Source organism: Camelus bactrianus, chromosome 3, assembly GCF_048773025.1.
Source record: "Camelus bactrianus isolate YW-2024 breed Bactrian camel chromosome 3, ASM4877302v1, whole genome shotgun sequence".
NCBI lineage: Eukaryota > Metazoa > Chordata > Mammalia > Artiodactyla > Camelidae > Camelus > Camelus bactrianus.
The window spans coordinates 90,660,888-90,686,662 of record NC_133541.1 but is presented as its reverse complement, the minus strand read 5'-3'; the positions used below and the strand labels follow the sequence as shown (position 1 = coordinate 90,686,662).

The following is a 25,775-nucleotide window of genomic DNA, read 5'->3' as shown; positions in this document are numbered from 1 at the left end:
AGAGTCAGCAACAACAACAGAACGAGAAAACATGGGGGGAAAAGTGTAATAATAAAAAGCTGTCCAAGTGATTCTAATGTGTAGCTGAGATGAAAACTACTTGGCAGACTGTAATAAGGACTTTGGATTTTACCCTGATTGAGATGGGAAGCCACTGGAAGTGCTTGACCTCAGGTAATGCTTCTGAAGGATGACCCTAGCTGTGGTGATAAAAATATAGTTGGGTCGAGGATTGAAGGAGAGAGATTGAGTTAGGAAACCACTGCAGTAGTCCAGGTAAGGGATGGTGGTGGCTTGGACTCAGGTTATAGTGACGGTGGAGGCAGTGGTAAGCCGTCAGATTCCCGATATATTTTAAAGGTAAAATTGACAGACTTTATAACTGGATTGAATAAGTGTTGGTAGTAAGGAATCAAAGAGTGACTCCAAGGTTTAGGACCTGAGCAACTAAAACAATGGATTGTCTATTTATTGAAAATGCAAAAGCCTGGAAGAGGACTAGAGCAGGTTTTATATGTGGAGGAAAGTGTACCAAGAATTTGATTTTAGACACATTAACTATTAGCTGTCTAAGAGGAGAAAGCAAATACTCGGCAGTTTTCAGAACAGCCTAGAGTTCAGGGGAGAGGTAAAAGATGGATCCATCAATTCGATAGTATTTAAAGTCATGAAACGAAAAGAGGTGATCTAGGTGGTTATTGCAGATAGAGATGAGGAATAGTCTGAGATTCACTGATCTCTTAAATATCCTCTCTAACGTTGTTAGAGACAGGCTTTCCCCAGGCCTGCAAAGCTTGATGTGCAAGGTGAAACTAAGCCACGGGAGATGGAGATAATGCGGAAGAGAGGAAGGAGGTGGGTTCTCAGTGTTTCTGTGATGAGATACATTGCTGTGAAGTAACTAATCCTGGATTTTATTTCCATTATTGACAAACTCATGATATAGACTGATTATAGGAAATAATTTTTGCATTCATATTACTGAAGGTTTAGAATGTCTCGAATGAGTAATTGCTGCTTGTCCTGTTTAGTCCATGATCTATATGGATTCCTAAATATAGGAAAGTGTTATAATTTACTTGATTCCTCAACCTTGAAAAATGTTAAAGCAAGAGATTATTTTGTGCTAAGGATTAATGTACAGAATTTGAATTCCATCATCTGGGTGACCTTTCTCTGAAAAGGCGTTCTTACTACGAGGGAAATGTTGAGCTCCTGTGTTGCTCCACAGACAACCGCGTGGGCAACTGCTACCTGAAGTTTGGTCCTCGGGGAGATGGGAGTCTGTCCTGCAACACTGAGATTGGAGTGGGCGTCAGCCGCTCCTCCTGCTGCTGCTCCCTGGGGAAGGCCTGGGGGAACCCCTGCGAGACCTGCCCCCCTGTCAACAGCAGTGAGTATGGAACTGAAGAAGGGGAAGGGAACACACTCTGGTAGCTGAAGACAAGCTGCCGTTTTCTTCTTGTCCTGGGCAGGAGGGAAATAGCGAGGGCCGAATCTTTGAATTTGGATGACTTTCAGTGATTATGCTGAAACCAGCCAAGAGTGTTTCATGTAAAAGGAATTTGAATTCCTCTCTTCTTAGTATTTTTTTTTTGATATGATAATAAGAAAAAACAATTTTTAACCACAATCCAGTATGAATGGCAATGATATCAATTCTGACTGGTATCACAGATAAAGGCCATCCCTGGTTCTTCTCCGAAGTCGTTTCAGTTTAGGTTCAAAGATGCACTCACTGTACTCTTCAGATCAGTCATGCTATGTTTTAAAATGAATGTATGTTCTGATATGAACACAGGTGAAACTTGTGAAATGTTGTCTCTTAAGTTTCTATTTACTAGCCAAAAAAGTTATGGCATAAATTGTCTGAAAATAAATTTTTTCTTTCATTGAAAACAAATGGATTTTGTTATCCTGCTTTGTATATAATTTAAGAAGTAATGATCTTATTTCCAGTAAAATGTAATATACTTTTAAAGATATTTGAAAGGACACTGAGGAAAATGTAGATACACCCCTTAGGATGTGTGTTTTGAGCCTGACAGTCGCTAAGTGCTTATTCATTGTCTCAGCCTCTTGGACACTGGTATCAAGTTTCTTATTTTCCATTGTTTCGTAGCTGAATATTACACCTTGTGTCCTGGAGGTGAAGGCTTCAGACCTAACCCCATCACAATCATCCTAGAAGGTGAGCGTACCTCTAATTGTCACCTGATAAAAACAAGGTAAAGCATTTCCTCTAGAGAACAGCTGGTAGGAAAGTCAGGGTGGAACAGTCCCAACAAAAATAGTTTGCACAATTGCAGATGGAATGACTAGGGTGCTGAATAAACCATCTGTAAACCAGAAAGAATTGATCCATTGCAGTGATCTGTTGTGTGCTTGTCCACAGAGAAACTCTCTTTACCATTATCCCCAACTTTAATCATCCTCAACTTGCTTTAATTACTCTTCTCAGATTATGGCAAAGTTTCACGATCAAGGAGAAAACCAAGAAGATCTATGGTCAGAATAAACCTCCCATCTAAGTGTGCATTTGTTTGGCTGCATGGACGTCTGCGGATCTTAAACATACACATTTACACGTATACATTTCAAAGCTCTAAGAATAACTCTCGTCTTTCCTAACGCTCTCTGTTCTAAGTGAGCCGTCTTCCCTCTTGCAGACATTGATGAATGCCAGGAGCTACCAGGTCTCTGCCAGGGTGGAAACTGCATCAACACCTTCGGGAGCTTCCAGTGTGAGTGCCCGCAGGGCTACTACCTCAGCGAGGAGACCCGCATCTGTGAAGGTGAGTTGGATTTACAGCTGAAAATTATTAGCACTGTTTAAAACAGGCCTGGAGAAAGGGTCTATCCTCAAGTTTTATCAAAAGATCTGTTGAGATGGATCCATAGCCTTCTTCTTTTCATGTCAGTGCTGCTAAGTTGTATGATAATAGATACATTCATTGACAGCTGATTTGCTGTAACTTACTACTATTTTTCTCTGAGTAAATGGGTTGATTATAAGTGGGGGAGTAGTGTGAAAACATTCAGTATCAAAATAAGCTATTAGTTTGAATATTGATGTGTTGTATTTTACACAGGGAAAATAGGTAAGCTTGAATGTGACTCTTGGGTTAATATTTTCAGTAACTTTTAATTGTTGGGCAACGTAGTAGGAAGCAGTTCAAAGCTTATGCAGGTGCCTTTCTCGCTTCCATCCCCTCACTTCTCACATGGCCCCGTAGTCATCCTTTCAGAGGCTTGTCTCCCTGCTGGACTGGGAGCTTCCTGAGGCAAAGTCCACATCTAATTCATCTCTATAGCTACAAGTTCTAGGTTACAGTGGAATCCCAGTATTTATTTATGGAATGAATGAAAGAATGCTTCTAAAAAATGAGCACTGAACATGTAATGTAATTATTTCCATTATGACCTTCCTTTTGGAACATGTTAGATAAATGCATCTGGAAGAAATATGATTTAATAAGGAGAATAACCAGCAGCTGTGCTACTTCTAAAATCTCTGAATGGGTGCTAATTTGAAAGGAGCTATAAAGAAAAAGCCTTCTCGTAACTGCATTCAGTTTTAATGTTGGCAGTAAAATTTGGTTTAAATGACATAAGAGGAAAGCAACTTTAAAGCAATTCTATTTGAAGAATATGAAATTTCAATTAAAAAAAATAGGTGCCATTTAAATTATGTTTTGCCATGTTGGAATAATTTCTTTTGATCGTTTTTATTCCTGAATGTTAGGTTTTTATTCTTTGGAAGAAGGGCACACTTTATGTCATATAAAGGCATATTTTGAGATATTTTCTATGTAATTGCTTTAAGTTCTAAATTCTATAAAAAATAGGAAAAAGTAAGTTCCATAAAGACATGGATGTGGGGCATTAGCCATATGCTTTGTCCAGTAGTTTAAACATAAATTCTTGGGAAAAATAGTAATTAATGTGTATTCTTGCCTGCTCTAGATATTGATGAGTGTTTTGCACATCCTGGTGTGTGTGGACCTGGGACCTGCTACAACACCCTGGGAAATTACACCTGCATTTGCCCACCTGAATACATGCAGGTCAATGGAGGCCACAACTGCATGGGTAGGTGCAGGTCTCTGAGATCGATTAGGTCACAGTTGCTGGCTTCCCAGCCAACAGTTACCTCTCAGGTACTTAATGTCTCAGAATTATTATTCAGGAAGTTTGAAAATTAAATCTTTATGAATGAAGTATTTTAAAGTCTTATACACTGACTCTGTATCGTATTTTGAACTTTGGCTGCATAGTTACATGTTACAAAGCCATGAGTCAGAGGTGGAAAATTTCATCAAATGTTACAATTATATATTCTTAAATAATTTTTATTTTCCATTCATATAAAGTGGACATTATTTTATAAATAGGAGAATATTTAAAATTTAATATGTAGTACTTTTTAAATAAATGCCTTTGAGTAGAGAAACAAGTAGCTGTTAACTTTATTCCCCCAAGAAAATTATAAATGGAATCCCTTATTTAAAAATGGGACAGATATTAATCTAAAAAAGATTTGTGTTCTACTTAAAATTTCTTTTAAAAAAGCCTCTAAATGGTGCCGTTTTTCAGAGTTAACCAAGAAAGTTTGGTATCTCCAGATGTGGGCTTTGTTATTAGCTGCTTGCTCATAGGATTGGTTGGCATATTTGTTTTTCTCTACGTAGACATGAGAAAAAGCTTCTGCTACCGAAGCTATAATGGAACCACTTGTGAGAATGAGTTGCCTTTTAATGTGACCAAGAGGATGTGTTGCTGCACGTATAATGTGGGCAAAGCCTGGAACAAACCCTGTGAACCATGCCCAACGCCAGGAACAGGTAAGCACACAGCTCCTGCTTCTGCTGAAGGCTGAGTCAGTGACACACACATATATGTGACAGTAAAGTAAAAGCAAAAATGCACTAAAAGCAGACATGCTTAGTTCTGAAAATATCTAAGAGCTCATATGGCTCGGTTTCTCAAGCAGCCCTGTTTGGGCTTCAAACACTTAATTTCGGAGATATCTGTTGAATAGGAGCCTGGATTCTGAAAACAAGCCCCATGCTGAAGAGTTAAAGTTTATAGTACTTGTCCATTTAAACTCATTTTCTTAAACCATGCTGTTTAATTATTCTTTTATTCATAAAACAAGTATTTATTGAACAACTCCTGTTTATCACTGTGCTAGATTTGGAAGGTATCATATTTTGCTTTAAAAATTTATGATAATTTAAAGTGCATATAAGTTCAATAAGTATCTCTTTTAGTTCAACTGTGGAAAATATGCAAAAAATGGATTGGATGGGCAAACTTTATATAAAAGCAACTTAGTGTTGAAGTTTTCCTTATGCATTCTTTTCCTCAAACATTATTGAAATTTTTAGGCAGAAAATAGGACTAGTCTTTACACGAAAAAATATTTCTCCAAGCACAGATTCTTTTGAAAGAAAAATTGAAAGATAATAGAGACGAGCAAAAAAAAAAATTTGCCTTAAAATTGTTGCCCACTCAGGTTCTTTTATGACCTGGAAAGTGGTTACTTATAACAGTTATAGATGGTAACAGTTGAACCAATTGGACAAATAAGAAACAATGATTATGTATTTTTACCAAATACAGTATTACTTAGGGTATATGTATTAAAATGTTTCTTTTAATGTGATAATCAAATGAAATTAAGGAGAGATGTGGTGAAAAGTGATGTATGGGGCCTTTCTCAGTAATAATAATGATAAAGAATGCCTAGATTCACTTCTTGCAGAAGCTGGCATTATCAAATAAATATAATCGAAACTAAAATGTCTAGTTGTGACTAACATAAAATATACCTGTCAGTGAAAGTAATACTATGTAAAGTGTTATTTTTGAAGGCATTTGAGAATTTTTAAGAGCACATTTACTTTGTTTATATTTTAAAGCTGACTTTAAAACCATATGTGGAAATATTCCTGGATTCACCTTTGACATTCACACTGGAAAAGCTGTTGGTGAGTTTTTCTAGATTATGTTTATTTTAATACATACAATGTAGCATTTTATAAAAATCTGTTAACTGTTATTTAAGTTTAAAGCACCGTAAAATATAATAATCTGGATTTTGATCCAATATAGTTAGACAAGAAAGAAATAACGTGTTTACGGACACTCTGACCAAGTGTCAATAATGATGAGTCCATCAGCGTAGTCTGGTAATAAGAGTTGTGACAGCTGAGTTACTCTCTCAAGACTTCACACGTATCAAGGTGAAAGTTTAGTTTTCCTCGTCATGGATATTGTATTACATGCCTCTAAATAGTACACTTCATTTTAACTTTTAATTGCTGTTTTCATAAGTATACCTTAAAGTTTTTGGTGTATTTTTACAGTACTTCTTTATACCAGTCTACTTATGAATTTGCAGAATTATTAATTGTATAGATCACTTCCTTCTAGATGTACTTTCTATTGCTCATTTTACTTTTCTTCCTCAAAGATTAAATGAGCAATACAATTTTAGCGTCTGTTATCAATACATATGTAACAAACGATATAAAAGTAAGAAAACATAGCATTCTTTATCAGAAGAGTAACAGTAGTTAGAGGAGCCTGACAGGTAACTTAAGAAAGGAGGCTCGATTCCCTAGGAAGTTTATTTGCTGTACTGACACTAAAATCACTTGGTGTATTTAGTCAGCTACTTCATTGTCTTCATCACTGTTCAGAGGAAATAATCTATTTTGTGGTCCATATGCTTTCATAAACCACAAAATCATTCATTACTGATATAGAATTGATTTTTGTGACCCTGAGTGTGTGTTTTCATTCCAGTCTACACATAATATTATTTAAGGTCTTACGGTAAATACATTAAGCACAACCCCATATATTTGATCAAATCCATTCAATTTCAGACATTGATGAATGTAAAGAGATTCCAGGCATTTGTGCGAACGGTGTGTGCATTAACCAGATTGGCAGTTTCCGCTGTGAATGCCCTACGGGATTCAGTTACAATGACCTGCTCCTTGTCTGTGAAGGTAATCTGAGTGACATATGACCTTATCCACAAAAATCTGGTGGACATAACCGGTGTTTAGACAATTTTCTGATTTTTAATATTTCCTCTACAGCGTTTAGGAGTTGGTCACCAAATTGGTCAAGTGAATGTAACACTGATGCGCTAATGAAATTTTAAAAGTGAAACTGTTGCTCTTTCAGATATCGATGAGTGCAGCAACGGCGACAACCTCTGCCAGCGGAACGCGGACTGCATCAACAGCCCTGGCAGCTACCGCTGCGAGTGCGCTGCGGGCTTCAAGCTGGCGCCCAGCGGAGCCTGTGTGGGTAAGAAAGAGAGGGGCTCCTTCTTGGGCACCGAGCACGACATTCCTCACGCTTACTTCCTACACTAAAAAAATTGTTTATGCTTTCCTATCAAAAAAAAAAAAAAAACCTTTTCCCAGATAATTTCGAAAAGATTTTCCAAGTAAATCTATTCATTCATATTGAACCTATTTCACCGTGTCTTTCAGATTCTTTTGTTAGGAAGAGAAGCGGTCTCTCAGTGGATTTTCCTAGAATTGGACCTAAAATAAAATCACATCCTTGAGATACCAATCAGCATTTAAAAACTGCTTGATTTAAAATTTGTTTAACAAGAGGCTTGGGTACTTTAAAGCCTTTCTTATTTCAATTCAGCTGTTGTTATATTTCATTTTCAGCCTGTCTGTGATAATTAATAGCAGGTTATAGAAACAATGCCTGTGGGGGAAAAAAGAAGGAATCTTAATGAAAATCAGATATGTGTAACATGTATTTCATTTTTTGTGTTAGATCGCAACGAATGTTTAGAAATTCCTAATGTTTGCAGTCACGGCCTGTGTGTTGATTTACAAGGAAGTTACCAGTGCATCTGCCACAACGGCTTTAAGGCTTCTCAGGACCAGACGATGTGCATGGGTAAGAAGGAGGAGGACATTAGTTCCAGGGGGTGACGTAGAGCCCAGACTCCAGAAGAGATTATAGTTGGGTCACTTGCCACGAGTCACTAACTACCATGACTCTATGAGAAACAGCCTTGCAAAAAGAAAGCTATGTGAAACTGTGTATGGTTTTATTCAATGTAAAATTTGCAAGCGAGACACACCACAGTACATTCTTGGGGTTCAGTGTTTACAGCCTTTTTCCCCTGGTGACTTTCACATGCTTAACCTGAGCTCTGAGACACTCGGGGTTATGTGGAAATCACCACAGTACCAGCTGCCTTTTTACCCCTATCTGTTCCCACTCAAGAAAGCCTTTAGGAATGCAAGAATGCAGGGGAGTGGGAAGAGTAACAGTAATGTAACATACAAACCTACCTACTACCCTTCATTCTCCCAAATAATTGAATACATGAGATTTATCTGCTTCTTTTGCATTTTAACTCTTGAAAACAATTTTTAGAAACAAAGGTAGCAAACCTCTTTTAAAGCCCCAGCAGCTAAAGTAATGGTTAGTTAAGCAATAATAGTGTTCAGTAAGTACTTGCTGAGCTGATGATTAAGAAAATTATTAAGATAAAAGCAGATGGGCTGGACACCTTGGGACTCAGCTTAACACCTCAAACCTGATGTCAGCAACTGATTCGTCTCTGCTGAAAGAGTTCTCTGTGCTTTGCCCTTGAAGGAGGAAAATTAAATTTAAAACGTTGGCTGTTTATATTAGTATGTTTTCAGTTTAGAAACAGCTAAAATTTGTGCATCTACTCTTGGTATTCAAGATACTATCTATGTGAATACTCAAGTCAGATTTTAGTACCACAGAGCAGCACAACTAGTTTCCTTTATGGCATAACCATACAAGGAGGGCCCCCTGGAGATTGTCTCCATTCTTCCATTCCCTCCCAAAAGCTCCCCTATGGACTTCTCCCGTGGTGGTAGGAAAAATTCTCTAGGAGATGCTTGTACAAAAGATACATGCAGGATGTGGCCCTATTTGTGCAAACTCTGTGAGAATGCTTGCTTATACATGCTTCCAGGGCTGCTCTCTAAGAAATGAAATATGATTTGCTAAAAAAAAAGAAGTGTGAAATTTATAATTCAAAAATGCATGTGGAGAAAATCTGTCCTTAGTCCTAACAATTCATCCATGGTGAAAGTCAGCTAGACTCCTTGGTAATACCACTCTTAAACAAAGCTTCCTTCCAAAGGAATAATAAAACCCTTTATTTTTTTTTGACGATGGATAAGTTTCAGCAGCCTGGAGTTCACAGTGTAGGGAGTCTGCCCTCTCATATGACAATGACCTTTCTAAATATTAATTCCATTTTCTTGAAGGCTAAGAATACTGAGCTTTAATGGATTTCTTCAATTTGGATTCCACTAATTCATAAAATTTAGGAAATTAAAATTTACCTTTGTGCTAGTCAAATTAAGGTATGTAAATTTCTGGGGAGAATTTTTAACGCTTAGTGGAACATATTGTCTTAGTGTTTCAAAAGATTGGTTTCCTTACAATTGACAAGCGAACCTATTCATTAAAACATCTCCACTAAGGACACAGATGCTTGCGTGTTAGCCTAGTTCTTTCCTGAGTACTACATATGCTCGTCAGTCATTAAATGGCACTTCTTATGATTTTATAGTTCAGAGTTTTCTCTACTTTGTACTTACTTTCCTTAAATAAATACGGGTTCCTACTACTGAATGAGGGGGAAAAATATCTAAGTAAGCTGGTAGTTTAAAAAATCTGAATGTTTAATAGGCTGTGTTATTCTAGCCAAAATTTGAATTCCTCTCTGAGCCAGTGTTTCTTTCTAGATGTTGATGAGTGTGAGCGGCATCCGTGTGGAAATGGAACTTGTAAAAACACCGTTGGATCCTATAACTGTCTCTGCTACCCAGGCTTTGAGCTCACTCACAATAATGATTGCCTGGGTGAGTACTCAGTCCTTTATTGCTTTTGATTTCTACATGATATACTGAAATAAAAAATAAAAGAATAAATAAATATTTTTATTGTTCAAATGGTGAATGTGTGCCCAAATATATGTAATGTCACTGACCAATTTCTAATTAACTAAAGCCATAGTATTGGCTTAAATAACCACAAGACAATCTGCTGTGTTGAATACTTATGTCAGTCTTCCTTTTCGGTTCAAGGGAAAAGGCCATGCAGATGATGGTAAATATCTTGGGACTGATTTATGCTTTAGGGTTATTTTTACCTCTTAAATGGCATCAAAGACAGACTTATTACTATTTCAGTGTTATTACAGGTATCTCATATAATCTATTCTTTACTTATATTCAAACACTGACAGTCTTCAACTTAAGAACATGTTGTGTCTTGCAACTTCATTTTCCATCAGCTTTTGAAGCCAGGGACGCCTTTCCCCACAGAAACAGTGCATGGTAACTAGGTTTCCAAATCAGTTCTCAGAAACCTATTTGATCTCCATGAAAAACTGTAGATTTTCAGTGGAAAATAAAACTATCTCCTCCTTTGCCCCTAACAGACTGTGACTGAAATAAAAATTGATAGTGACTGTGTGGGTGGGGGTCCTGTAATTGGTGGAGAAGATAGGAAGAGATATGACAGCAAACACTGATAAGGTTTCTTGTTTACCATGTGCCAGGCACCATGCTGGTACTTCACAGCACAACATCTCTTAATTGATTCTATAAGGTATGTGAAAGGATCTCAGACTTTTTACCTTTATGGAACCATCACAGCTCAAACCCACCTCCTAATTTAATTCAACAAAAATTCCTCTCAGTTTCTTTTATTTTTCAAAATTCTGCCACTGTGAAAATGTTTAGAGCTAATTGGACATTTTATTCAACTACCATTTTCTTATCTGTAGTTTCTCAGGCCCTTTATACAGGCTAGGAGAATGAAAGATACAGATTGGGCTCTCATCAAAGTACAATCTACAAACAAACCAAAAAATTACTCAAATGCAATCAACCCTAAGCTTAACTAAAAACCTAACACTTAAGAACTTTTTTTTTTTTCAAATTCTGTGTTCTGTCAGCAAAACAAGCCAGCAATTCTAGAGTGTTTTTAATATAATTGATTTTTCTGTATTTAATATGCTCCATTATTTGTCCTTTGAGTGCAGTCAGCTTATCTCCAGGTAGAGTCATCTGCAGACTGGACAGTCCAGTTAAATTCATTTACCTCCAGGAAAAGAACTATTTTTCACTTGGAAAGAATGGAAAGCTTCATCTTAAACCTATAGGAGGGGTCTCTGTGGCCTTGTTAGTCACATGATCCTTGTGAGCCACTTTTCTCTGTGTTGACAAGGAACTGTAATGTAGGGTTTTTGTAAATGTATAGCAATATGTTTTTAAGTTGCAACTTGTGACACAAAATACGTATGATATCACTCATATGTGGAATCTAAAAAAAGACAAATGAACTTACTTACAAAACAGAAACAGACTCACAGACATAGAAAACAAACTTACGGTTACCAGAGGGGAAAGAGGGTGGGAAGGGATAAATTGGGAGCTCAAGATTTGCAGATACTAACTACTATATATAAAATAGATAAACAACAAGTTTCTACTGTATAGCACAGGGAACTATACTCGTTATCTTGTAGTAACCTATAATGAAAAAATATGAAAATGAATATATGTATGTATATGTATGACTATTATGCTGTACACCAGAAATTGACACAACATTGTAAACTGACTATACTTCAGTTAAAAACAAACAAACAAACATAAGAACTCTCTCTGAAAAGCTAACTCCTGTTTGCTTACAGACATAGATGAGTGCAGTTCCTTCTTTGGTCAGGTGTGCAGAAACGGGCGGTGTTTCAATGAAATTGGCTCCTTCAAGTGTTTATGTAATGAAGGTTATGAACTTACTCCAGATGGCAAGAACTGTATAGGTACGTAAACAATGAACAGTCTTCACCTTGTTTTGTTTTATAAAATGATTGTATGACTGCCCCTCCTCCCTGAACTTAAGGACTCATTCGCATTTCACTTGATCATCTGATAACATGGTCAAGATAAGATGTCATGGGAAATTTTGGTAAAAGGTATAAGCCAACAGTTGGGAATGACTCGTACGCAGTGTTTTTACTGGGACAGAGCTTGAGGCTATCCGTGTCTCAATAAAAGTAGACGCAGGAAAATTAGCCTCTTGCCAAATGAGTAATACTCAGTATGTCAGAAGTCTCTCAGGGCATATTTGTCCATAATGACATGGCAGATCGGAGGGCTTGAGTTGAATTTATGTTAATATCATTTGGCAACAATTATCTCATCTTTAAGTCATTTTTTCTCTTGCTTCTCTTTAAAGATACTAACGAATGTGTTGCCCTCCCTGGCTCTTGTTCTCCCGGTACCTGTCAGAATTTGGAGGGATCCTTCAGGTGCATCTGTCCCCCAGGGTATGAAGTAAAAAGCGAGAATTGTATAGGTAAGGCTTACGTTGATTCTGAGGCCCAGGGGCTGTTCTGTACGGGACAGACTCTACGGAAATATATTAAATTCAAACCACTGCTGATCCAAGGAATTAAGCTTATAGCTGCCTACATCTGTTTTACTGAACCACCAGAAATGATTTGAAGGTGGAGTGGTGGGAATAAAGAATTTAAGGATGTGGGATTTTTCATTAACAGAAATCTTATCCTCGTCGAAGAATTTTCAGTGCACTCTAATCTTTTTTCCAAATGTCAACAGAGACTTTCTACTGAATTTTAAAGAGTGTCTACAAAAATTGTAATCTTTGGCAACCAATTTTAAAACAGCTATTAAAGGTGTCTGGAGTCCTAGAAATGTGAAGCAGAAAATCTTGACAATGCTATTGAGACATTTTTTTCCTTGGGAAGGCCTCGTGTCAAAACAGAAAATATTAATCCATTTGTCATAACAGATGTTTTTCTGTTGAAACTCTTCCAGCGTACAAGAGCACTGTAACCACATCAAAAGTGGGTTTCAGAATTGCCTGGTGGACAAGATGAAGGCCGACCTTTTTACCCTTACTTTATTTCACTTTAATACAAATTATTTTTTACAGTCTTGTTGAAATTCAGAAGCACCAGCATCTCAGTGTGTTTCTTCTAACGTGAAATGATCGCTGAGAGCTTTTTTGCCTTTGAGTTAATCCAGTTTAAAAAAAAAATTCTACGGAGCTCTACTATTCGCATTCATGGGACTTATATAGACAGAACTGAAGAAAACGGTTTACAAAGTTAAATTTAATTTATTTTTCAGACCATATAATTACATATAAAGGGGCTCCCTAGTCATTCTGATTTGGTCTTTATATCTTTTTCCCTTATTGTCTAATTTGTATAGTTCATTGTAGGATTGTCTAGTGTTCTTAATAATTAAATATGATAAATAATAATACTAGAAGCATCTTAGTAAAAATTTTCTTGAGAAGTGTAAGATCTTTTCTTTCACTTTCTTTATGTTTCATCTCAGTTCTTCATCATCCCTATGATTCATCTTTATGGTACAATTATAGAAGCCATGCATCAGCCATTAGGAGGGAAATAGAAACACATGTGCCTCTGCATTGGAAAGACTCAGCTACCTTTTCTCTTAGTGGAAAAAAAAAATCTATGATTCAGTTACTTCTTATTAAACCTCAGAAGTATTTATTTTCTTTATCCATTGATAAGCAACACCACTATTTTGCATTTCTTAAAATTTGGTTTTTAATTAGCTTATTTCACTGTAACAGTATTTCCTCCAGACTAGAATCTCTTCTACCGATTTTCCCGGATGGAACGTTTCCCAGCGTGACTATACACACAGTCACACACACACAAATCCATTCCAGCATTCAGCGGACATTACAGTAAACCCATAGCACCTTTTAGGCACTGGGAGTATAAAAATGCAGTTTTTGCCTTCAGGTAGCTTACTGCCTAGCAGGAAAGACGTATTTTGTAAGCAACCTCTTTTTGTAAATTTATCCTTACAATCCAATGTGACAGATACTGTACTGGGGTATGTTCAGGATGTGGGCTCACAGGAGAAGGCTGTAAATAATGATGGTAGTGGCGGAGGGCTGCACATCAGGAAACCTGTCATAAAGGTTTGGGGACATTCGAGGCAGCACTGAAATCTTGGATAGGAATTTATTAATCACAGACAGGACTGGAACAGAGGAGGCAGTTTGAAAACAGAGGCAACACAAGTGTGATAAGGGGCATTGAAGGGCCAGCTCAGAGGACCTAACTTAGTACTGCAGGCAGCGTGGAGGTTTGCAGGTTATTTTAAAAAAGGATGTGATATGTCTCACTCATTAAAACTCTGCAAATATAAATTGAGAGCATAGTAAGTGGCAGGCACTACTGTGCTACGCTAAGCTGAGAGTGCAACGTGATCCAGACAGACAGACGTGTCGTGTCCTCGTGGCGCTTACAGTCTACTGTGCCTGGAATTGTGTGATGTATATTCATTTACTTAAAATAATCCATTAAATAAGTACTTCCAATGAAAACAGGCCAAATATCACTGGCCAGGAGTCCTTACATATTTTAAGGAACCATTCTGGGGTGGGGTAAGAATGATAAAATTCTCAAAGCTCATCTGAGTTCTCCTAGTTCCATAGGCACAGATGTTCAAATAGCTGTTATGTTTCAGAGAGACAACCTTGGGGGTAGTGTGAAGAGGAGACAGTCCAGTTCGGGGACTTATGGTAATCCCGGTGGCAAATGATGTTGAGTTTGAATGTGCAGAGGAGGCACATTCTTTTTCACAGGTCCCATGCTGCTTGCATATGAAGGTAGAGAGGTTAGGGAGAGGAATAAACAGGACTCCAGGTGCCCAGCGTGGACTGCTGGGAGGGGCATCAGAGAAGGGGATGGGCTGAGGCTTGCAGTGCCGGTAAGATACTGACTTGGTCGCGTCAGGTACGGAGGCGGACATGCAAACACCCCTAGGGGTCAAGCCCCAGGGAGCTGGAGATGGACTTGGGAGTCTGGGGCATAGGTTGGTTGAAACTGGATAAAATCTTTGATTTTTGAAGCAATAACAGTTTATTTTTAAAGATTAGTTAAACATACACATAATATAATCTAACGTCTCGTATTCAATTTCCAATGGCCAGTGAAGTGTTATAGTATGGACAAATTATTTATTTTCAAATATTGAGAAGTGTACTGGTTTGACTAAATCAATAAATGCTCCCTCTGTTCTGCAGATATAAATGAATGTGATGAAGATCCCAATATCTGTCTGTTTGGTTCCTGCACCAATACTCCTGGGGGCTTCCAGTGCATCTGTCCCCCTGGTTTTGTACTGTCTGATAACGGGCGGAGATGCTTCGGTAAGTTCTGAAATGGCTTCTCTGTAATAATCCACCCTGAAACTTCAAAGCTAGACAGTAAACCATCGTGTAGTGTTTGTTACTACAAAATACATTTCTCTGGTAAATACATCATCTGTTAAGTTTAAAATGTAGCCTTCAGAAGTATATACACTGGACAGTTTTTATGGTACTTGAGTTATTGGCTCTGTTTCTATGTTTTTTAAAAATTTCATACTAAAAGAAAAATTGTTATCTTGTTTTATCATTTTCATTTTGTTGTTGGCATAGTGTTATTTGTACTTTGGTGTATGAGTATGTATGTATGTATGTATGTATGTATGTATGTATGTATGTATGTATGTATGGTGTATGTGATGTAACTGACTGAAAGTTACCTAGATTGTTCTTGTCAGACTATAATGTAACAGTGGAAAAAGAGATATGGAAATCATTTTAATGTTGAGCACAATTTCTCAAATTTCCTATGTACATAATTAAAATATTTAAACATTTTAAATAATTGAATACAGTTTTATAGACTGGTCAATTCAAATTGGCAAGTGAAATCAGCAGTTGAGGATTTCCAGACCTATCTTCTAACTGCTGATCGAATCTGCTTCCCATGTTCAGTCCGTGAGAGATGTGCCAGCAGCAACAATTATGTACAAATTATTCCATCTTTTTAAATGACCAGTAAGGAGGTGTGTGATGTTTGCTTTCTTGACTAGATACTCGCCAGAGCTTCTGCTTCACAAACTTTGAAAATGGAAAATGCTCTGTACCCAAAGCTTTCAACACCACAAAGGCAAAATGCTGCTGTAGTAAGATGCCAGGGGAGGGCTGGGGAGACCCCTGTGAGCTGTGCCCCAAAGACGATGAAGGTAAGAGCAGTGACATAAAATGGCATTTTGCACTGGCTTTGGACTGTGAGAACTCAGCTGGACTATGTAATTTATGGATATTTTGAGGATGAAATTATTCCTTCATTTATAGAACTTTACTGGTTCAGTGAACAACCTAGTCTCAGGAATTTCTTTCAGCTTTTGTATTCAGCACATGTAAGTGCAGGGAGTCACCCCATTAATTTCATTTTCCTCCGTGAAGTTAGTTTCATTGGCTTTGAAAGGAATGGATTTGAGAGGTGCAGGGCAGGAGATCCAGAAAAGGGGTGAAAATTATGTTTCAGATTGCTGTGGGAGTCCCTCGTGGGTGTTGTATCACGCACGGTCTGTGGCTCTCAGAATCTTATGTAAAATTCTGAGACGCTGAGTCAGCACAACGGTCATTTGCAGGAGGAGACCAAGAGCCCCGAGACCTTGTTAGCGCAGCTGAATTATAAGGTTGTTCCCAGCAGACTCGAAACTGGCTTGGTCTGTAGGTCTGTGTGTAATGGGCAGAGGGCTCTCTGGCTGCCCAGCATTAAATGAGTGAGCAGATTAGAATCAGACGCCCTCAGTAGGCACCTGGCACCCTGGGAGGAGCTGGACAAGCTCAGGTGACCTTCTCTGAATATGCTCGGTGCTGCTTTTGAAATAAATTATGGAAATAAAAAGACTTGTTTGAAAGAGCTTCAGAGAGGAAAAATAAGTCTAATTTCATGTATATTGTCCATCAGTTCTTAAGTTCTCTGATAGTTGAGACATTTCGGTAATGGAGAATTTATATTTTCCTCTGTAGTTGCATTCCAGGATTTGTGTCCTTATGGCCATGGAACTGTTCCCAGTCTTCATGATACCCGTGAAGGTGTGCTTCAATATGTTTTATTTTTATAGTCTTACATCAATATATTATTGTACAGTTGTCTTATAATCACTGTGATTTCACTGTATAACTGTACTGCATTTGATGCACATATACAATACTTATTATTTATCATATGCACTATATCATGTCTATTGTAGCGTATTAAATACATTATATATTTTCTGGTAAAGTAAATGTCCTTTAAAATTTTTAAGTCCCTGTTGAACATACACACACACACACACACACACACACAACTTTGGCATCTTTTTATATAAGGAAGTTCATGGCCAATTCTATATTTTATTTTATTTTTTTTTAACATTTTTTATTGATTTATAATCATTTTACAATGTTGTGTCAAATTCCAGTGTTCAGCACAATTTTTCAGTCATTCATGGACATATACACACTCATTGTCACATTTTTTTCTCTGTGAGTTATCATAACATTTTGTGTATATTTCCCTGTGCTATACAGTGTAATCTTGTTTATCTATTCTACAATTTTGAAATCCCAGTCTATCCCTTCCAACCCTCCACCCCCCTGGTAACCACAAGTCTGTATTCTCTGTCTGTGAGTCTATTTCTGTCCTGTATTTACGCTTTGTTTTTGTTTGTTTGTTTTTGTTTTTGTTGTCTAGATTCCACATATGAGCGATCTCATATGGTATTTTTCTTTCTATATTTTAGATGTCAATGAATGTCTTGAGAGCCCAGGCATTTGTTCAAATGGTCAGTGTATCAACACAGACGGGTCTTTTCGCTGTGAATGTCCAATGGGTTACAACCTCGATTACACTGGAGTGCGCTGTGTGGGTGAGTGCTGACTCCACATTTCACACTTTTAAAGTTTATTTTATTTCTCATATTCAGCAAAAGGTCTCTCAGGCACCCTGGGTGGCAGTGGGATTCACAAAGCCAGGATAAGTAGCTGGTAATCACTCTTTCTTTCCCCATTCTACATTTTCCAGTAGACCTGGTTTATGTGAAGATGGAGAGAGTTGCCCAACCTCTGCCTTCAACCAAATATACAAACTCTGATGTGTCTAGAGATTTACAGTTGCCAAAACCGCTAACTGGAAAAGAGATCCATTTTACTTTACAACTTTCCACTCCTGCTCTTGTAGCAGAAGACCACATCCCTCTCTGGGTTTGTGGCTTTTAGGGCAAGCACAGCTGTCTCTGGGAGCCCAGAGGACAGCACACTTGACCCTTCAGGGTCTTCTGGCCTGCACTAAGGCAGCCAGCTGGGGCCAAGGGGCATGCCAGAGCCGCGTGTGCCCTGCACGGGCCTGAGAAGTGTGAGGCCCAGGCGTGTATCCATGGGCGTGCCCCTGTTGAACTAAAATTTCTCCAGATTTGGTGGCACTTTCTTATTCTTCCATTTCAGATACTGATGAATGTTCGATTGGCAATCCGTGTGGAAATGGGACTTGCACCAATGTTATCGGGAGTTTTGAATGCAACTGCAATGAAGGCTTTGAGCCGGGGCCCATGATGAACTGTGAAGGCAAGTGATGCTTTTCTTCAGCATTATTTCTTATTGGTACAGAAAGGATTTTTTTAATGTCTCAGCTTCTACTTACATTGTTCTGATATTCTAGTGAGAGTTGGTACTTGTTGCTTGTCTGTTCCCTGGAGATTGGGTCACTTTCCCTGGTTCCTCAGTGTGTTGGTTAATGTTGGGTTATACCCTGGATATTGTGGATGATATCCTCTGGAATCAGTTATATTATTTCAAAGAATATTGATGCTTTTGTCTTAGTGGGCAAAACTTGGATGAGTATAAAAGCAGACTGTCAGGCATGTGGGAGACAGTGGTTCAGATTTCAGCTCTGTTCTTTAAACCTTTGTGGCTAGCTTCTTTGATTTTGGCCCACCCATGCATGGTTAAGTCAGCAACTTTAAATGAGTTTATGCAAAGAAAGAGAGGAGAAGGCAACATCTCTGGCCCTCTCCTTTCTGAGATTTCCCCCTCATTCTTCAGCAGCTTTGGTTGTTCATAAGGCTCCCTCCCTTGATTCCTCTGGATAGAAGCTCAGAAAGTTTCTCTTGGAGATTTAGCTGCCAGGTGCAGCAGCCATCCCCAGGGTAATTTGAGAAAAAAAGATTGAGAATTTATTCTTCCTGGCTATTCACTGAGTTTCCACTCATCACCAAAAACAACTTCAAGTGTTGTTATTGTATTTTTTTCAGAGTTTATAGTTGTTATTTGTTGGAGGACGAGTTTATTAGGTACCCAGTTCCCCAAAGCAGGACTGGAAGTTTTATTAAACTATTGCTTTCAGTACAACTGCCAAGTAAATACATTGATATTTATTTAAACAAATAATTAGAACTATAGGCTGACCACATGCTGCCTATTTCCTTAATCAGATATCAATGAGTGTGCCCAGAACCCACTGCTGTGTGCTTTCCGCTGCATGAACACCTTTGGGTCCTATGAATGCACATGCCCGACTGGATATGCCCTCAGGGAAGACCAGAAGATGTGCAAAGGTAAGGTTACAGACAAGGAAGTAGTTAGGACTTTATTTGCCATGATAGAAATATATTTTAATGATTTTGTAGTTCTCAGCTATCTTCTTCTAGAGTTTTACAGAAATGTATCTGATGGCCTTGCTGGTAGATCTCCTATACCTAGATAGCAAGACACTTGATGGTCTATCCAACATTTTCAAAAATAGGATGTCACACTCTTGAGCTCTTATTAAGGCAAAGATAGCCCTTTCCTGAACTTCTTATCGTTAGGATCAATGCTGAAACTTTCATAAATACAGCCAGCAGTGGAAAAAGACTGAGCTCCTCCTTTCTTTGTCACACGATGAGATTACATTTTAAGAACCAGAAGACCAAAAATATGACTTAAAAGCACTAAACAATAGCCTGTTCTGGAGAATTTCCTGTTTTTATATCTTTCCTGTTAAAAATATTTTATAGACCTGGATGAATGTGCTGAAGGGCTGCATGACTGTGAATCTAGAGGCATGATGTGTAAGAATCTGATTGGCACCTTCATGTGCATCTGCCCACCTGGGATGACCCGAAGGCCTGATGGGGAAGGCTGTGTAGGTAAGGCTTTAAGGGACGATGCCCGCTTTTCCGATACGCCTACTCCAGAATCACAGTGCTATTCCCAGACCATCCTAACTGGATGCCAGCTGTTTCTCGAATCTGTTTCAAGGTGGTGCTGTAGCTAGATTTCTAACATCTCAGAGTTTGTGCCAACATAGTAGGTTCTGGATCATACAGTGGAGATTATGCCTGTTCTGTCCTGGAATGTATGCCCTCTTGTTTTTCAAAATTCTGTGTCCTGTAAATCTAAAACATTAAATTTAGAAGTGTCAAAAAACTTCTTGAAACAGTTCTACTCATGAGGCCAAATTAAAAGTATGAGTTAATATTCTCATTTTTGTATCATTCCATGAAAGAGGAGAGTAAAGAGGCAGATAATTTATAGACCCCTGTTACAGGCTGGATATCTCTGAGGCTTAACTATTTGGACCTCAGTTAACTCATCTATAAAGGGAGGAGGGGGAGCTGGATCTCTGTGATGACTTCAAGAGTTTGAAACGTTATGATTTTATGATGCATGTGGAAGAATCATGCCATGTTAGCTGGTCATGGCCACCCTATCCACTGTCTCAGCACTTTATTCAAAAAATGTTGCCACCTGGGATGCTGCAGCCCCAGGACACAGTCTTCCTCCTCCTTGAGAATAGTTGGCTCCTCTCTTTTAATTAAGAATCTGCTGCTCCCTTTTTAACCTCCAATACCTAGAGAAATTTGGATATTTTTGGAGGAACACTTGAAAAATGCTAATAATTTCTTATTTTGGAAAAAATAACAAAATAATAGTATTTCTTTAAAATAAATCTGCTCGTGATTGCCTGGTGCTCAGAGTCACAATTGAGAGTAGCTGCAAGTGGACACGAGGGAAATGGAAACATTCTAAACCTGGATTGTGGCAGTGATTGCACAACTCAGTAATTTACTAAAAATCACGGAAGTATACATTCAAAAATGGAAATTTTTAAGTTATCCCTCAGTAAAGTTGTTTTTAAAAATGAATCTACCACAGGAAAACATTCAAGGATGTCCACTAAATTTTGTTTGTAGTAACAACCGAAAAAAAAAAAAAAAAAAGAATAGGAAGCAACCTAAATGCTCATCATAGGAGAATAGCTAAATAAATGTGGCGCAGCAGCGCTATGAAATATCAGAGCAGTTGAAAGGAATAAGCTATATGTGTGTGTATTTAAGTAGAAAGAACTCTAAAATATGGATGCAGAATAATATAGACAACGTGTTATATTTTAAAGAAAGTTGTAAGTAGTACTATATATTTTCTGTAGTTATATATAGAAGCAAGTAAGTACGTAGAAAAAAATTTTTTAAATAAACCCCAATTCATAAAAGGGGAATTACCTCCAAGGACAAGATTAGAGGTTACTGGTCTGAAGTGAATTCAACTTTTTCTGTCAATTTTAATTTTTTACAAAAGAATTCCTGTATTACATGTGTAATGGTTACATTAATTTTTAAATGCCTGCAACAACCCATCAGATTATAATTGGATTCATAGTTTCTTTTAGTGTATTAGATATACTTAATAAAATTAAAATAGATTATGTCACATGTTTGGTTATGCAGTTCTTTCAAAAACACTTATTCTTCTAAGATCTAAAAACACTGTTCTTCCAAGATTTGAAAATCAAGCCAAACCTAGACTCCTGTCATGTTTAAACAATATATGTTTCTCAAACTATATGAAATGGTATAAATAACATGTATGGAAGACATTGCTACCATTCTTACTTCTTATTGTACATGGGATCCATTTTCATTTATATCTTTTTTAAAATTTATTTGAATATGTAGGTGTTTGAATCTCATCTGACTAAAATACTTTTAAGTGTGTTTTGCTTTTTATGCTTGAAAATTTTTTGTTTCTGTAACTAGCTAAATTTTACACCGTGCTGTCGTTACATCTGTATGTGTGCTTCCTGGGAAAAGGGGTAGGCATTGTGATGAAGCTGGGAATCCAGGTTTCTAGTCCTGGATCTGCATAAATGAGCTGGGTGAATTGAAAGTGACTTAATTCTCTTTGCCTCAGTTTCCTCCTCTGTACAGTGAGAAACTGATCTGTGTGGGGGAAGGATGTCTGCTCTAGCTCTGATAGTCTATGATCCCATAAACATCCTTTTTCAAAGAAAAGACTCATTATGCATTTATAATTTTTTTCATTTTTAAAAGATGCAGGTTCTGAAACCTTTTTGATCCTAAATCTTTTAATGATAAAGTGCTGATAGCTGAAACTTCTGAAAAACCTTTTTTGATCATCAGAAAACTTTGTAGAGAAGTTTCATTTTATGCAAACATATTTTTACAATTATAAATTCCATAATAAATAGCCAAAATATGATTATAAATAAAGTGTTTACAAATATCAGAATGAAGGATAAAGCCACAAAAAAAACAATAAAAAAGCTGAGTGCAATGAAATGGGAATCTAACAGAATTACCTCCATAATGTCAAATGCAATAAAAACTAAAAATATTATAGGCTAACGAATTAAAGTTATGCAAGAAATCTAAAACCTCTGTGAAGAAAACTGTAAACTTAATCAGAGACATAAATTTGACAATACAATATATTATGTCACGGTAATTCTTTTTAAATAAATGAGTTATAAAATCTAACGAATAGAGAAATGTTACTAAGATTGTTAAATTTTAATGAAAATGCCAACAGAGTACATTTTGGGATTCATTATCATTTTAAAATGTTAATGAGGGGAAGGAAGGCTTCTTTTTAAGGATGATGGAATGGGGTTACCTCACCCTTATCCCCTGAAGAGTTTAGAAACAGGGTCGGGGAGGGAGAGTACTGTCTTAATTTAAACGAAAAAAGTGGTCACAACTACAGATGCTGAAGAACATCTTTCAAATAATATAATATTTCACACAAAAACTCAGAAGATGTTCAGTTACATATTCTTCTTTAGACTTTGGCAGAATAAAGATATTTCTCAAAGTAACTGCCCCAATTGCAAAATTTGATCCAGCAACCTTTGATTAGAAGATTAGGGACATAGGTGAATGAAAGAAAAGTGATTTTGTTGTTGTTGTAAAGCTAAGTTCTACACTGCAGGGTCAAGAGATGAAGAAGTGGAAGAGAAAACATATGATGAGCTGAGACTTAAAGAACTTTACTCAGAGCTACAGTAGCCTCCTAAATTACCAGAAACCTTGAGTTGTACATGCCTCATGGGCAGAGAACAAAACAGATCTGGTGAGAGGATGTTCACACAACAAACGTGAATTGAAACTGTAGGCTATCTGCAGTTCAGCACTGGTGATCTTCTGCTGTTCTATCGAATATAGAACTAAAATTCTATATTCAATCTGCTGAGAAAATAAACTGAAATACGACATTGTCAGAAATGTGTTCTAGAATATTTATCACCTACATACCTTCTCTGAAATGGTTACCACACTATATGCTCCAATACATTTTTTAAAAAATTAATTGAAGAGGAAGTAGTGTATGTGAAGCAGTGGTGAACCAAGAAACCACTAAACCTTATTATTTGTTTCAAATAGATGTTGATAGTCCATAACAAACTAAAATTTCTCAACCACATGAACGTGGCAGGTGGCACAGGGAAAGAGGAGGAAGCAATAAACTCATACCAAAGTGCATGTTAGGGCCAGAAGCTTTTGAAACAGATACTTCTTGATACTGATAGAAAGGTATTCATTAAGAGTGTGTGAAGTTGTTTCATTGTCACTGGAAGAAGAGAAGATTACAACTTCCAAGCATGAGCTAGGAACCAGAGAAGGGCATAGAGAACTATTCTAATCTAAGAAAGACTGAGAGAAGGGAGCAATATAGCATGGTAAATATAAAACAGTATAAAATAGCAGGCAAGAATCCAAACATACCAGTAATCACCATAGGTAAAAAGTAATTTAAATTTCTTGTTAAAAGATAAATGGACTTGCAGAATTCCTTTTAAATGCAACTTGGTGCTTTTTACAAAAAATGTACCAAATCAAAATGTGAGATAGACTGAAAATAAAGGGATGGGACAAGATATTCAAGCAAATGCTGATTAGGAAAAAAAAAAAAAGAAAGAAAGCACATACAAAATAAATATCAACAAACTGAAAATTAAAAGTAAAAAAGTATCAAGATGAAAGGAGCAGTTAATCAAAGAGATTTAATTGTCATGAGCTTTCTTATGCTTCTAACAACTTAGATTTGAAAAATACCTCAAACAAAATTTACAAAATGTGAAATAAACACAATAAGTAAGGACACAGAAATTTTAATAAGTCAGTTTTGCTCTAATAGATTTTTTGTCACCAACCAAAAGAGCAGTATTACTTAAATTCGTTCACCCATTAGCGACCCTCACAAACCACACTGCTCTTGGGATTTTACTCAACCCAATCTAGAAGGTCTTCCTTTATTCCTGGCCTGAGTGGCCTTTACCCTTCTCCCTACCCCTCCCTAATGCCTACCTCCCTTCTACCCTCCTCACCACCCTACCCAGCCCCCCCCCCCCCGCCCCGCCTCTCTCTCATGTCACATAAACAGGCAACCTCTTCCTCAAAGTTCTTCTTCTCCTTTTGGGGGGCAAGTTAATCCCTTCTGGAGACCAATTTTTCAGATCTCCATCAAACATTACCTCTTCCCCAAAAGAAGGAAGCGGAAGAAAAAGGAAGGGGAAAAAAAAAACACTTGGTTAACAAAGAAGCCACATGAAAGGATGAGGTAAAGTTAAAAATAAATCAGCATTCCATCATATTAGTGTTTGGTTCGAAAAGTTTTACATAAGATATAATCCATTAGAAGACAATTAGTAAATTAAATTTTACAATCTGCTTATTATTCACATTATTTGTTTTTCTAAAGATGAAAATGAGTGCAGGACCAAACCAGGAATCTGTGAAAATGGGCGGTGCATTAACACTATAGGAAGCTACAGGTGCGAGTGTAACGAAGGATTTCAGTCAAGCTCCTCAGGCACTGAATGCCTTGGTAAGTTGATAAATGAGTATATTTCACTTGGTAAATAAAAACATCTGCTTTACGTGTCATCACAGAAGAGCTCCACATACGTATCCTTGCCTGCTAAACAGACCCCTCAGTCTAAGTAATCCACATACCTCTTCCAAAAGGGGCCATCTATTAAAATGACAGATGTGTACGTGTGTGTGCTGTAGGTACACCGATGCATAATGTAAATAACCATCTTCAATAGTCTTTCCAAAATTAAAATTAATTAAATTCTATGGAAAATTTGATGGAAGTAATACTTCCATCAGGGAATGATTTAATTCCGAAAGAAAATATTTGCTATGTGAGGTAAGCTCTGCTGTGTTAATGATACTAAAGTAAATGCCACATTTCAAAAATGAAGTGAAAGCCAATTTTTATTTTATGGTACAGAAAAACATTTTACAAAATATTTTCTTGTGGAAAATATATGTCTCAGACATTATATTTTATTTTAATGCTAAAATGCATACATCATAAACCATTTTTCATTAATTATGAGCAGGTGTAAAAGTATGGAGTAGTAAAATTTAAGACTATACTTCAATTTTAAAAATTTAAGCAAACAGAGAAATAGCACTCATCACTTGATTTGGTGTAAAAAGCAGCATGTTTCAACTGTATCAGGTTTTTCTCAGAATGATGTCATTTGCTTCAAATACTAGGACATACTTAGTCAAGAAAATATATTTTGTTTATTATTGTCT

The 25,775-nt window shown here is 37.1% G+C and overlaps 1 protein-coding gene across 2 annotated transcripts in view; it reads left to right on the top strand.

Moving 5' to 3' along the window:
- The window catches only part of FBN2 (fibrillin 2), a 207,360-nt gene that overhangs the window by 163,096 nt on the left and 18,489 nt on the right, over nt 1–25,775 (top strand). For both annotated transcript variants that reach the window (XM_074360603.1, XM_074360604.1), the window contains 20 exons: nt 1,232–1,393; nt 2,123–2,191; nt 2,670–2,795; nt 3,967–4,092; nt 4,692–4,844; nt 5,925–5,993; nt 6,897–7,022; nt 7,204–7,329; nt 7,819–7,944; nt 9,786–9,902; nt 11,744–11,872; nt 12,289–12,408; nt 15,148–15,273; nt 15,984–16,136; nt 16,933–16,998; nt 17,691–17,816; nt 18,391–18,510; nt 19,377–19,499; nt 19,941–20,072; nt 24,925–25,050. In XM_074360603.1, the coding sequence (XP_074216704.1) occupies nt 1,232–1,393; nt 2,123–2,191; nt 2,670–2,795; nt 3,967–4,092; nt 4,692–4,844; nt 5,925–5,993; nt 6,897–7,022; nt 7,204–7,329; nt 7,819–7,944; nt 9,786–9,902; nt 11,744–11,872; nt 12,289–12,408; nt 15,148–15,273; nt 15,984–16,136; nt 16,933–16,998; nt 17,691–17,816; nt 18,391–18,510; nt 19,377–19,499; nt 19,941–20,072; nt 24,925–25,050 (2,421 nt within the window). The remainder of the gene's footprint in view (nt 1–1,231; nt 1,394–2,122; nt 2,192–2,669; nt 2,796–3,966; nt 4,093–4,691; nt 4,845–5,924; nt 5,994–6,896; nt 7,023–7,203; nt 7,330–7,818; nt 7,945–9,785; nt 9,903–11,743; nt 11,873–12,288; nt 12,409–15,147; nt 15,274–15,983; nt 16,137–16,932; nt 16,999–17,690; nt 17,817–18,390; nt 18,511–19,376; nt 19,500–19,940; nt 20,073–24,924; nt 25,051–25,775) is intronic.